We start from the raw sequence: 14,631 nt of genomic DNA, 5'->3' as shown, positions 1-14,631 counted from the left end.
AACCGCCCAGTTCTACCAGTGCAAGAGCTTAACGAACTGGTCCACTCTAGAATGGGACAATTCATAGGTTATAAGTTAGCGATGTGGGGGGGGGTATGGGTATAAAAACCCCTTGAGAAAGAGAGAGAGAGAGAGAGAGAGAGAGAGAGAGAGAGAGAATGATGAGTTCAATGTTTCAATTAGGATATGCTGCTGATTTTAAGGGAAAGCAAGACCTTTGTCCCCATAATTGAGCTATAATATGTTTGATTTTAAACCCTTATTTTTGTATGAAAGAATAAATAGCGAAGAAAAAAATTACCGACGAGGTATTCGATGAATTAACATCTTGCGTTTATTCTCGAATATTGTTTTCAGGAGAGGTAGCCTAACTCTCACATCTTGTTCTCATGACCAACTTTCGATTCGTTACGGTTGTTAGGATTATTACTTGTACTTGTAGGCTTTCAGGTAGGTTTGGTTAGGAAAGGAAGTGCATTATAGAACGTAACACACGACGATAAACCGACAAAAATAGGATAAATTTGAATTTTCCTTGGCTGTTAATCGTATTTTATAACAAGATCTAATCTAGATCTCTCTCCGTCCCCCGCCACCAGTCCCCATCCCCTACTGAAAAGTTCCAGCTCTAACGGTCAACAGAAGTAGAATCTAGATGTAGATTAGTTGCAGCGGTGATAGAGATCTAGATCTAGATCTATTCATGAATCTTTCAGGATTAATTAGAAAGTGGCTATTCTCACCCGCCCGGAAGTTCTCGCAAGATCAACTCCTCCCCTCTTCTCTCTCTCTCCGTCTCTTTCTGAATACTGTCTATCGGTGTGGACGTTCAAATTGACCAAAACAAAGTTAAAAAATGATGTTAAAACACAAAAGTAAATAAATTTGGTTGTCTACAAAGATGCAACGGCTATTTAACTTTTCGAATCGAGCCGAACTATGCGGGTCGCCATTTTGTTTTGCCCGGAAATTCTCGCGCTACTCCTCTCTCTCTCTCTCTCTCTCTCTCCACTGCCCACAGACAAAATTGTACGCTTTTACTACTTTTAGTAGGCTACAATTGTAATGGAACGTTTGTTCACGGCACAGAATTCTACAATTTTTCTGTTATCACAGTGTAGAATTCTGTGGTTTAGGGTGAGCGCAAAATTTGGTGAACGCGCACCGGGTGAGAATAGCCACAAGACTCGCCTGCACTATTCTCACTCCGGGTGAGAATAGAGGTGGCCTTAATTTAGAATGTAGGAGTGTCGGTACCCGGAGTGTCTCATTTCCACACTCCTTCTACTAGATTCTAAATCCATTCATTTTTGCTCAGCTCTCTAACTTTTATGATGAAGTAATATATAATATGAGAAGGTTTTGATCAAGACCCGTGCTCTTGGCCCAAACAACTCTTGTGGTATGAAATCTGAGAATGACGTGCACATCACTACTAAACTGCCTAATTAAATCAAAATAAATGAACCTATTTTGATAATTCTTCATCTAAGGAATTATATGACGTGTGTGTATGCCATTCGTCATTTTTCCTTATTATATATATGATGAAGGATCCAAGATGCTGCTGTTGTAAAGTACAGCGTTCGTCACGTCTTGCGAAACGCAAGGACCATGATGACGAACGCTGTTCTTCATAGGCTGTTAATATTCTGCATGATATATTGCTTCTATTTGATGCGTTTCGTAAAGGGGGTTAAGGAAAGCCGCAATGCGTTTTTTACAAGGAAGAGGCTAACCGTACTTAATGACGGCTAGACTGGCAGTCTAGCCGTACTTAAGTACGGCTAGACTGCCTTCTTAATATGATGGCTTGACTGACCATTTACAAAAAATAGGCCTACTGAATTGTAAATATACATTTTTAGCGTGCAGTACTAAAAGTATTTGTATTTGAGACGAAACTAGGTGCCTTAATGACAGTGCATGTATTTTAAACCTCCTGTTTTCTAATGTTAATAGGGCCTAAGATAAGAAGTACGGCTAGACTGGCAGTCTAGCCGTACTTAAGTACGGGTAGACAGCCAGGCTAGCCGTACTTAAGGACGGCTAGACTGTCAGGCTAGCCGTACTTAATATTGATGGCTGAATTGTAAAAATGAAATTTTTAGTTTGCAATGCCTAAAGTATTAGTATTTCAGACAAAACCAAAAGGTGCCTTACTGACTTGCATGTATTTGAACCTGAATAATTACTAGATCTAGATCTAATGAGACCTGTGTACTTAACAGGCTTGAGTCGATAGGGCCAAACCTAGATCTAAGTACGGCTAGCCACTTCGTTTTTACAATGTGCCACGACACAGTGACAGTGGAATCAGGCACTTGTCAATTTTTGGGCATGTGGAGTTATTGGTATCATCTTAAAGGTTGTTCATTTGCCTTGCTGTCGATTAAACAAATATATATCCATTTACCTTGAATAGAAGTCGAGGTACTTGAGATTGAAGGAGGTGGGATCGCCTGGTTTCAGAAGTAAAATTAGCGAGTAAATGGCGTCAGAGTTTGGTGACTTTCTTAGCTTTTAGGAGTCCTGAGAAACTCATGCAGATTTACATTTGTTGTACTGTTAAACGTTTTTAAAATAAAAATCCACACATAAAAGTGTTTTTGAATATGACATACAAAACGTTGAGCCAAAAAGCAAAAATTCGTTTTAAAAATTCCAAACTGACCGAAAAATGATGATTTCTCGGATTTCATTATTTTGACGAGTGCCTGATTTCACCATGATCCCTCACAAATATTTTTTCCACAGGTTCCGCTGGCACTGATGAAAAACCTGAGTAGCAAATGGCAGCTCCAACTTGACACTGGGGTCCTGGATGTGTTAACGCATGCCGAGATTTATAACTTGTGAGATGTGATTGGAGAGCAAACTTTCAAGTGCAGCCTTTGTGCCTTTATAAGTAACTGAAAGTGAGGAGAGATAAAAGAATAAGAGAAAATGTCAGAGAAAGGAGGTGGAGCGGAGCCCAGTCGGGGAACGGCCATCACCCTCTACAACAGATTTGCCGAGCTGATGCTGGTGGTGGGGCTGGACGAGAACACGGGTCTGGTCCCTGTGAAAAAAGATAATGATGTGAGTTTTGTAGTCTACTTGTTTATATTGATTGGTTTAATTCCAGCTTTCAACTCCCCATTTTTTTGCTTAGATGATGATCTATACCAACATTATCATGTTCACTGATATGTGATTGATTTAATTGCAGCTTTTAATTCCTTTTTTTTTTGTGATATACATCAAGACTGTCATATTCATTGATTAAATGTTGAAGATTCTGTGAATTTGGGTGCTGAAGGAGGTACAAACCGACTTCGTTTTCATTTCTGGCTCTATTCACTATATTATGCACATTAGAATAGACCTTTATTATTTATTCATAATTTTGGTTTGTACGGTTAGTCAGGAGAACAATACATTGTGATTATTGCAGTTTCATTGCAATATATATGTGTCATTTGGCAAAAACAAGATTTGTTCAATAGATCTATGTCTTTGAAGAAAAAAAAACATGATACAATTTTATTAAGCTCCTTTGGCTTTACTTTAGGTCTTGGAGAAGTAAAACTATTCGAAAAGATATACTGTGTAGCATGCACATAGCGAAATTGGCAGGATGACACTTTTCAAAAGTACTAATTTTGCCTTGTATTTGTTTTAAATTTAAATACTCAGAAATTTCAGTGAAAAAAAATTGGGGACCTGGAAATCTGTTTACTCTATTCGTGTTTCGCTATGTTATATGTTTTCGCAAAGTGCATGCTATTCTGTATTTTGGGGGAAATTTAAATATTCAGCTCAATACGTCTTTGATCCCTCAGAGTGACGATGGTGAAGACTTGTTCAGCCGACTGTTTTATGACGAGTACGAGGCTCAAGTCCTGGCTGCAGTGTCTGCCTTCAAGGCTTTGGTCTTCCAGCCGTACCTTATGGAGGATCCGAGTTATCCCCCTTCTCCTGAATCACTGGCGGTGATGAACAGTTTTCACACTTTGAGGTATTGTCTCGGGCAGATCTGATGTGTGTGTGAGCTTGTGTCTCGTCGTGCCTTATGCTAAGCTTTCATCCCTTTAGATAATGTCTTGGGTGTGTGTGTATCTTTGTATGTGCGTGTGTACGTGCATATGTGTGTGCATGTGTGTGTATTTTGTTCATTGATATGTGCCAGAAGGTTTAATTCAAATTTGCATTGTTCTTGCTATTTCTTATCCTAAGGCAGAAGTTTAAAATTGTAAATGAAGAAAGGATTATTTTGAATGCTGTATACATAACTTCCTCGGCCTTCACTTTTCCATCTGTTACCCTCACTGAACCTATTTTGCACTAAGTACTTTTGGGGAAATTTCTTTTTGTACCATAGTTAAAACCCGAACTTCAGCCTTATAAATTTAAAAAGCTTCTTATTTCGTCATATTTTCCAGAGTTCCAGATTTGAATCTTGTGCTGAAATTTTGATAATGGGTTGGGTTATTTTTGTCGAGACACAGATGTAGTTCTGATGTACCTCATCTACATCCTGGTCCGTGGGAACAAGTGTTGCACGCTCCTCGCCCTGCATGGGTAGAAAGTGTTAATTGTTCTGCAAGTGCTGTAAAACTGGTACTAAAACATAATATATATATAGAGTAGTCTCCGCCTAAGATCCCTCCGCTTAAGATCCGGCTGTTTTAAGAAAACAGAATTTTTACTATACAAAAGTCACCACAAAGATCTCACTCTGATTCACTCTGAAGGTCTACATTCGGCTAAGATTCCGCATTTCAGATCATATTTTGCGGAACAAAAACCCGGGCGGGCACAGCCGATCAATCGAGAGTGAAAATTTGAGATCAATAAACTGTCCGTCGCGTCAAAGATCAGCCACTCTTTGCTCGCCATATGTCATAAACCCACCAAGGGGTCATGTCAGTTCATTTTAGAGTGAAGGGAGACCATTTTATCGATTGTAAGCCTTAACATGGGTCACCATAGATTCTTCCCTGGGTTCGTCTGTTAAGATCCCGGTTCGCCTTAGATCCCGCATATCCTTGCTCCTGAGCACCGGGATCTTAGGCGGAAACTACTGTATATATATATAAATATATATATATATATATATATACAGTCAAACTCCGTTCTACCGTCTACCTTGGGACGAGCATGAAGTTGGCGGTACATCGAAGTTTGCGGTACATCGAAGTTTTCATGTCCCCTGTTAAATACATGTAGCACCGACTGCCCAACGTCAAGGGAACTTGTTTATAATCACTAGATGAAGTACTGAGTTTTCTTCCTTTCATCTGTCACTTACCCTTGAGCGTGAGTCCTCGCTAAATAAAAGCCCCTGGGGCATTCGCCAGCCTGTAAGTTATGCAGCTGATATCTGGTGACGAGATGGCGGGGTTCCTTTAAAGTTTCTCCAGGCGGCAGCATTCAAATTTAACTCCAGTTTGGTTTCTTTAAAATATTGGCCAAGGCCTATTTTGTAAATGATAGCATTTTCATAATCAACTCATCAAATTTAGTCCGATTCACGCAGGGAGCGAAACTTGATGCTGAATTACAAAATTGTTTTATTTTTATTGTACTCTTCTACATTACTCAATATATTGTATTTGCTTGCAACGCACTACATCATTGTAGATCTATCCATATTGTCTGAAATCTATGCAAGACAAAGGTGCGGAGATAGGATGGGCAGGGCTGGAACAAATTAGCGAAAAGCATTTGGTCTAGACCTAGGCCGCAGAGACTTGTGTGTGAAAGATTGTCAAGCAACTACCCGGTGGATGTGCTATGTGCCGTTTTTTAACCTAGTATATACTGTGTGCTTCTGGCGGCCAGTTCGCAGGCGGTACAACACGGTAAATTTGCAGTAGCTTAATGAGGGCTGTACAACATAGACAGTAGGCGGTTGGGGGTGTAAAGTCGCAAATACTATGTTTATTTATATAATGGATTCTTTTCGTACTATGGCAAAACCTGGCAGTAATGTAAGCCGGGATGGTAGTACAATGGGGAGCGGTACAACGACGTTTGACTGTATATGTATATCTATATGTATTATATTTGTGAAAGTTCATGATTTTAGTCACCTAAAACTTTCAAACCACTTAATTGTAGAATTTGAAAAAATTAATAGTGGTACAGAATCATTTAAAGGGTGCACCGTTATATTTAGGAGTCTGAAGTCATTGTAGTTTAATGTTCAGTTTTTCATTAGTTTCATTTAGATCTTATCTTGGGAAGGTCCGTCTTCTTAGACACCATTGTCAACAAGTGAGGCCTCCATTCACATGCAGTGCGCACTGATCCCACAATGACTTGACGACCGATTTTTTTGAGGCCGTTCATCAAACTGGATACCCAGCTATTATATATATAATATATGTATGTATGTATATATTCTCTCAGGACCCAGTCTATGGAACAGCGCCCCCTACAGGGCAAAAAGTCTTTAGCAAAGCGGACGTTGTCGATAAACCCAGCAGTGATCAAACAGCACCTCAGCAAGAATGAGTCTTCCAGCAGCTCCTCTAAGAATGTCATGGATCTCCCACTCTCCAAAGACACCATAGAGACCATCACCACCTTTTGTTTCCCAGGTTCGACTCCCTGTTCCTTTGATGTCTATAGGCTCCTCCCTACTCCGCGCACTGATCTGTATACATACTCATCGTACTCATGTACACACACACACACACACACACACACGCACGCACGCACGCACGCACACACACGCACGCACGCACGCACGCACACACACACACGCACACACGCACTCACACACACGCACGCACACACACACACACGCACACACACACACACAACCTCACACACGTGTGCATGAACTCACGCACAACCACACACTCAACCACACACACGCACACTCACATATAAACATTTGCACACATAGCCATATACATGCTCACACACACAGCACTTATCTATTTTTTCAGTGAGATGTAAGAATTGGGCATAAAAACTATATCTCTGTTACATAACGAAACATGAAGAGTTATATTGCTTATAGAGAAATCTTACTACTTCTAGTCTAAGTCAATAACTTGTTTCTCAGATTTTGATTACCTAAGACCAAAATTACTGAACTTTAAATCAGTAAGATTTGCATAACCGGGTGCTGGGTTTCCTTAGATTATTTCCCTCTAGGCGTAGTTCAATGAAGACCATTTCTGGTCTTTCAACTGATTCTTATGCGGATACTGCCAGAAGGGGAACAATGAAAGTCTTAGTTTTCTTTTTAAAATTCTTTTTGATAACTATATTTCTGAGCTATTTATTGCTTTTTTCTGTCCAGCACTTTTCTGAAAAGTCTCCATATTGCTTGTCTTTTCTTTTTCTCACAAGGTAAATGAGACTTTGCCTTTGTTAGTTTTCATTTCAATCCTTTGTGTACACGAAACACACTTTCTGTAAGACTTACTCTAGCTAAATAGATACATTTTTGAAAACTTGTTTACTACCTCTTCTGTGTGTGTGGGGTTTTTTTTCTCTCTCTATTTTTTCCTCTGTACTCGATAAAGGTCAGAGGAACTCTGTGAATAATTAATGGGTATAGCAGAATTTTACCATGGAATTTAGTTCTCTATCCCTATTTATTTGCTATTTGTAAACTTTGATCTTAAGTTGTTATCTCCAATGACCAGTAATTATGAATTTTTTCCAACAGAAAATATTTATGTGTTCAGTTTGCCAACAATTATGAGTTTTTTCCAACAGAAAATATCTTATGTGTTCAGCGGCCAACAATTATGAGTTTTTTCCAACAGAAAATATTTATGTGTTCAGCGGCCAACAATAATGAGTTTTTTCCAACAGAAAATATTTATGTGTTCAGTGGCCAACAATTATGAGTTTCTTTCCAACAGAAAATATTTATGTGTTCAGCGGCCAACAATTATGAGCTTTTTCCAACAGAAAATATTTATGTGTTCAGCGGCCAACAATTATGAGCTTTTTCCAACAGAAAATATTTATGTGTTCAGCGGCCAACAATTATGAGCTTTTTCCAACAGAAAATATTTATGTGTTCAGTGGCCATCAATTATGAGTTTTTTCCAACAGAAAATATTTATGTGTTCAGCGGCCAACAATTATGAGCTTTTTCCAACAGAAAATATTTATGTGTTCAGTGGCCAACAATTATGAGTTTTTTCCAACAGAAAATATTTATGTGTTCAGCGGCCAACAATTATGAGCTTTTTCCAACAGAAAATATTTATGTGTTCAGTGGCCAACAATTATGAGTTTTTTCCAACAGAAAATATTTATGTGTTCAGCGGCCAACAATTATGAGCTTTTTCCAACAGAAAATATTTATGTGTTCAGCGGCGAACAATTATGAGCTTTTTCCAACAGAAAATATTTATGTGTTCAGCGGCCAACAATTATGAGTTTTTTCCAACAGAAAATATTTATGTGTTCAGTGGCCAACAATTATGAGTTTTTTCCAACAGAAAATATTTATGTGTTCAGCGGCCAACAATTATGAGCTTTTTCCAACAGAAAATATTTATGTGTTCAGCGGCGAACAATTATGAGCTTTTTCCAACAGAAAATATTTATGTGTTCAGCGGCCAACAATTATGAGCTTTTTCCAACAGAAAATATTGATGTGTTCAGCGGCCAACAATTGTGAGCTTTTTCCAACAGAAAATATTGATGTGTTCAGCGGCCAACAATTATGAGCTTTTTCCAACAGAAAATATTCATGTGTTCAGCGGGCAACAATTATGAGTTTTTTTTCCTTTTTTTTTTTTTTTTGGCCTGCAGAAAACGTTCATGTGTCCAGAGATAAGCCGGACAGCAACATCCACTTTCTGGTGTTGACGGATGTGTCCGGGAGCAAGACGTACGCTGCCTGCCTCACGTTTTACAAGCCGTACAAACTCGAGAAGGTGGGTCATGGGTCACAGACATGCTGCCCCCCCCCCCCCCCCCCCCCCCCCCCCCCCGGAATGGTGGCACTGACTGAAGTGGCTTTAGGTCGTTCCCAAAGGGCGGACATTTCTCGTTGATGCACAGTAGAATTGTAAAAGGGCTGATTCATCATGTCACGCTCATAACTGTGCCTACCCCCCGGGGCAGTTCCACTGACTGAAGTGTCTAGGCCGTTCCCAAAGGGGGGATATTTCTCCTTCATGCATTGTAGAATTGTAATTGGGCTGATTCATCAATGTCACGCTCATGACACTGCCTGATCTACAACAGGGAACTGCTGCTTTTTCTTTCCTAATCCTTACTATTGTCATTTTCCTCTACTCCTTGTGTATGTTTGTCACACTCTTGTGACCCGCTATTTCCGGGGTGCCTTGAAAGTCGAAACAGACTTTGTGCTGTTGAAGCTAGAGAGGTGAGCAGATAAGCCCGATTCCCTGTAAAGACTGTAAAGACTTCTCTGTTGACATCCACCCTTTGGCGCTCATATGACCTTATGCAATTGCGAGCGCCGTAAAACCTCTACTGAATAAAAAAAGCAAACGTGCTGTTTCAGGCGTTGTAATACTTGGCACAACAGAACTACGATAGACTGCAATGCTCACAAACTTCTCTTGTTTGGAACAGAAAGTCTTTAATTAAATGCGGGTGGTTGGTGGGGGCTCTTGTGTGGTTAGCTCTTCCTTTTTTATCAAACATCTATCTTCCTGATCTCTCCTCCTTCTTTTTTGTGTTTGTTACTCTCTTGTAACTTTTGAAACACCTCTAATCTTAGGCTCTTATATGACCTTATTCTGTTGCAAGTTGCCGTAAAACTCTTACTAAAAATAAAAAAAGAAGCCTGTAAGTGCCAAGAAGTGGTATTTGAAGGTGGTTGATAGTGGTTTGATATTCACTCTCTGTGTGAAAAAGCGCTAAATAAATGCTAGCTATTACTATTCTGATTATAATCGTCATAATTTTTATGACTGCTATTATTTATTCGGAGAAGATTGTAAAGCACTTGGAGCTTGCTGTTGAGCAAAAATTTACGCTATGCAAATACTAATATTACTATCTATCGTCGATATTATAAGTATTATGATTATTTTTATGATGATGATTGTGATCATGATTATTATATTTGATTATCATTATTGATATTATATAATAATTATTGTTGTTATTGTTATTATTATTGTTGATATTGTATATTATAATTATTGTTATTGTTATTATCGTTATTGGTAATATATATTATTATTATTGTTGTTATTATTATTATTATTATTATTACGATGATGATGATGACGATGACAATGATGATGCTGATGCTGTATGTGTCCAGAAAGAGGACGGGACCATCAGCTACAGCATGCAGTCCCTGGTCGGCGTGGAGGCAGACGTGAACACGGCCTTCTGCTACATCCCTCAGTGCTGTGTGCTCGTGTCCAAGTACCCCTACTTCTACGCCATGAAGGAATGTCTATCCTGGTACGCCAGCTTTGCTTTTTTAATAATCATAGCTATAGTCAAAAGTAAAGTTGTTCTCCCGCATCCGATCCGGACTTTGGGGATTGTACAGTGCATCTTTCGACTGATGTTGAGCGAGGCAGACACATATAGAAATAAAGGAAAAATAATGACCTATCTCAATGTGTAGCTAAAAAACGATCATTCTTCAGCCTGAGATTTCAATTTCGATTATTACAAAAGTAGGTGTGGTTTTGAAAGCTGGAAGTGAAGAACCATGAAACATGGCTTGTGGTCCAGTGTTGGGAGTAACACGAGTGGGTGGTCAGTGGGTGCTCTGGTGTGTTTTGCTTTTTCTTTCCTATCAAACATCTTTCGTCCTTATCTCCCCGTCTTCTTTTTTATGTTTGTTACTCTCTTGTAACACCTCTAACCTTCTGGCGCTCGTATGACCTTATGCAGTTGCGAGCGCCGTAAAACCTCTCCTATTACTAAAACACGACTCACGGTAGTGAAAGAGTTAAAGACCTGTGTTTGAGAAACACTTTGTGTATGTTACTTTCTGTCGCAAGCGGTGTATGTAAAGCACAACAATATTTTCCTCTGTCGCCAGCATGATCAGCCACGTGGAGCGAGACCTGGAGGAAATGTTTCAGTTCATCAAGGACTTCACCTACACCATGACCATGGCCCCTGTGCCCCCTGCAGGCAACGTCATAGTGGTAATGGAGCAACACGCTCTGATTTCTAGTTTCTAAAGTGTATTATAACCCCACCCCCCGTTACCTCTAGTGTGTTTAAAGCGATGGTTCCATGTAAGACTACGCATATGTCGCTTTGCAAAATGGCATATGTGAAGGGTGCTGACAAAACGAGTTGTTTCTGGGATTCAAGCCTTATTGAAATAGATACATCATGCTTATTATAGCTGAAGTTTTTACAGTTTATATGTATGAAATAATAAAAGACTTGTTATATTTAAAGAATGTGGTATCAATATGAAAATCTACAAATTTGACCCTAATGTCGATTTTGGCCAATGTCTCCATTTGTGGACTGCGGGAAGTAACTCATTTTGTCGGCACGTCTCACATATGTCGCTTTTCAAAATGGCATATGTCGAAGTCTTACACCAAACAGTCTTTACTTTACTTTTATCCTTTTACTTTTATCTGCTGCTTACTTATACTTTTGGGTGTCGCGGGAACTAAACGGCCAAAATTGAAAATGAGATGAAATTATGTCAAAAAAGAATGGTGGAATTTTTCCAGTTTGTTGAGCTTTCCATTTATGTTGTGAGGTAAAGTTGATTCACAGATCTCAGAATGCAGTTAGTTAATATACTGACAAAAATATTAAAAATTCTTCTGAAAACATGTGAACTTAAAATCCTTTTGGGTTGTCCTAGTTTAATTCTTTTTCATTGCCAGAGTGTTTTTGAATGATAAGTATAAGAGAAGTCCCCAGCCCCTTTTTTTTTCAACACTAACCTCTGTAAGTAATTGTATTGAATGAAAATTCTGCTCTGTACAGCACTTCAAACTTTCTAGGCTTTAACCACTTTCTATATTGACATTATCTGATAATCAATATTATCATAATTGCCATGTGGACTAATATATACTTTCATATTAATTGTTTTTGTTTACAAATGGACTAAATGAAGATTCCTAACTTTCTTTTTTTTGTGCCTGCCCATTCCTATTAAATAGTAATAATGATAATAAATAATAATAAATAACATTTGTGTAATGCATAAAACCCCGCTCTACAGCAAACTCCATTCACTTTACACTGTACATTAAATAACACCTCTGTGTTTGTAGATTCCTAACTGTTTGCCGTGTGTATGTGATGTCCGCAGGAAATGAGCATGTACAACCTGTCTGTGTCGATGTTCCCGTCCGAGTGGCCCGAGAAACCCGTGATTGATCTCCCTTTGCACCTAGTCTTCCTGTGCCTTCCGGTGGACGACATCCTGCGGGTGTTCACCGCCATCTTGTGCGAGGAGAGGATCGTCTTTGTCAGCTTCAACTACGCTCTTCTCACAACAGTTATGGAGGTGGGTACTGCTTCTTCTTCTTCTTCTTCTTCTTCTTCTTCTTCTTCTTCTTCTTCTTCTTCTTCTTCTTCTTCTTCTTCTTCTTCTTCTTCTCCTTCTCCTTCTCCTTCTCCTTCTCCTTCTCCTTCTCCTTCTCCTTCTCTTTCTCCTTCTCCTTCTCCTTCTCCTTCTCCTTCTCCTTCTCCTTCTCCTTCTCCTTCTCCTTCTCCTTCTCCTTCTTCTTCTTCTTCTTCTTCTTCTTCTTCAAGAACAAGTAGAAGAAGAAGAAAAAGAAAAAAAGAAGAGTACATAAATGATTCTGTCAACAGAGAGTCCCTACTTCTGTTGGCTCCGTCTAGGTCTCACAGGTATGTTTTCCTTCTCTTCTCCCCAGTGTTTTCTGTACTACGTGCTGCCGTTCATATGGCGGTTCACATATGTGCCCATATTGAGTGCGTCATCACTGGAGCTCCTGGAGGCTCCAGGCACATTTATGATGGGTTGTCATTCTAAACATCTCGACGTGGTGGAACAGGTTAGTGGTGGTGGTGGTGGTTGTTGTTGTTGTTGTTGTTGTTGTTGCAGGTGTTGGAACAGGTTAGTGGTTGCAGTTGTTGTTTGTGATTGCTGTTGTTGTTATTATTGTTGTTTTTGATGTCACTCAAAGCTCCTGAAGATTCTGGAACAAGTTGGGGATGTTGGTAGATGTTGTTGCTGGTATTGTTGTTGTTGTTATCGTTGTTGTAGGAATTCTTAACCCCCCCAGGGCGGTGCCTCTGACTGTAGTATCTTTAGGCCATTCCCAAAGAAGGGACATTTCTCATTCCTATGCACAGTAGAATTGTAATTGGGCTGATTCGTCAATGTCATGCTCATAACTGTGCCAGATCTACAACAGGGAACTGCTGCTTTTTCTTTCCTAATCCTTACTATCGTCATTTTCCTTTGTGGCCCGCTATTTCCGGGATGCCTTGAAATGTGAAACAGACTTTGTGCTGTTGAAGCAAGAGAGGTGAGCAGAGTAAGGGCTGATTCCCTGTAAAGACTTCTCTGTTGACATCCTCTCCTTGACGCTCATATGACCGTATGCTGTTGCGAGCGCTGTAAAACCTCTACTAAATAAAAAGGGATTCTTAGTGTAGTGTTCCCCCGCGTCTATGGCGAAGATGTTAGACCCCTTTGCCGTTTCTCTCAAAAGACACGAGTTCAACTTTCATGTTGAGAAGTTTGTTATTGGTGCTCATATGACTTTATGCAGCTGCGAACGCCGTAAAACCTCTACTAAAACTAGACTGAGAAGTCTGTGTTATCAAGTATCTGAGTACTTCTGCCAGAGTGGAGTCATCCATTCAGCCAGGGTTTGCTGTTGCTGTGACAGGCAGGATCAAAGCAGCCTACCCCCTGAATGATCTGACTGACGTCTGTGATTGATGTAGCAGTTAGGCACTTCACTGTCGTATGCAGGGAACCTTAGTGAGAAGAGTTTGCCATCACAAGGCTCATATAATATAGTCAAAACACTTGCCATCAAAAGCAAAGGCTTTGGGGGGAAAATCCAAAGAAACAGGGTGGTAAACACAATGATCGTACATAACAAGATGGTTCACTCTGACAAAAAATTGTCAGTAGAAGTCCACTCATTGCTTCAGATGGCGCTGCAGTTTTCAAGCTCTCTTTCGTTTTTCAAGAAGAAGAATAGGAATAGTTCCTCCTTGCATGCGCAGATCGACTGTTGTTTGTCAGCTGTTCGGGTTCGTTCATTGCAGAGTTTTAGTTTTTAAAAATTTTAATGACCTCTCGCCTCTCATCCTAAAGTCAAATTAAACAAAGAAAACAGGTTTTTTGTTAGGGTAACCATTTTAAAAAAGCGTTCTTCCGAAATTTGAGTTCTTATTAATTCAAAAACTTGTTAGTTTCACTTTGATTTTTTTCACTCAAATGGGGTAACTTTTCGCAAATGGTACGCTTTTTCGAAGAGGGCTCCCCTGAATTTTGAGGACACTTTTTTAATTGGCTCAAAAAGAGGAGTAAACCATCTTGTTATGTCCGATCTTTGGTAAACATTGCTGGTCGGCGAGATGTGATGGCAAAGTATTACATTAAGGAGTATCTCATTCTTTCTGCTTGGATATGTTAGCCCTGACAGGTAGAGTCAAAGCCCGGCTCTAAAATGATCTAAATTGTGTGATTTGAGGGGG

At 39.6% G+C, this 14,631-nt stretch overlaps 1 protein-coding gene across 1 annotated transcript in view; it reads left to right on the top strand.

Moving 5' to 3' along the window:
* The first annotated feature begins 1,176 nt into the window (after positions 1-1,176).
* Positions 1,177-14,631, top strand: part of LOC101863525 (DENN domain-containing protein 3) — a 47,263-nt gene continuing 33,808 nt past the window's right edge. The window contains exons 1-9 of the mRNA XM_005103243.3: positions 1,177-1,402; positions 2,758-3,081; positions 3,825-4,000; positions 6,397-6,587; positions 8,776-8,900; positions 10,268-10,413; positions 11,006-11,114; positions 12,257-12,454; positions 12,828-12,968. Coding sequence (XP_005103300.3) covers positions 2,947-3,081; positions 3,825-4,000; positions 6,397-6,587; positions 8,776-8,900; positions 10,268-10,413; positions 11,006-11,114; positions 12,257-12,454; positions 12,828-12,968 — 1,221 coding nt within the window. The 5' untranslated portion in view covers positions 1,177-1,402; positions 2,758-2,946. The remainder of the gene's footprint in view (positions 1,403-2,757; positions 3,082-3,824; positions 4,001-6,396; positions 6,588-8,775; positions 8,901-10,267; positions 10,414-11,005; positions 11,115-12,256; positions 12,455-12,827; positions 12,969-14,631) is intronic.

Source organism: Aplysia californica, unplaced genomic scaffold (assembly GCF_000002075.1).
Source record: "Aplysia californica isolate F4 #8 unplaced genomic scaffold, AplCal3.0 scaffold00364, whole genome shotgun sequence".
NCBI lineage: Eukaryota > Metazoa > Mollusca > Gastropoda > Aplysiida > Aplysiidae > Aplysia > Aplysia californica.
Note: the sequence above shows the minus strand (reverse complement) of the source record. Positions and strands in the feature narration are given on the sequence as shown.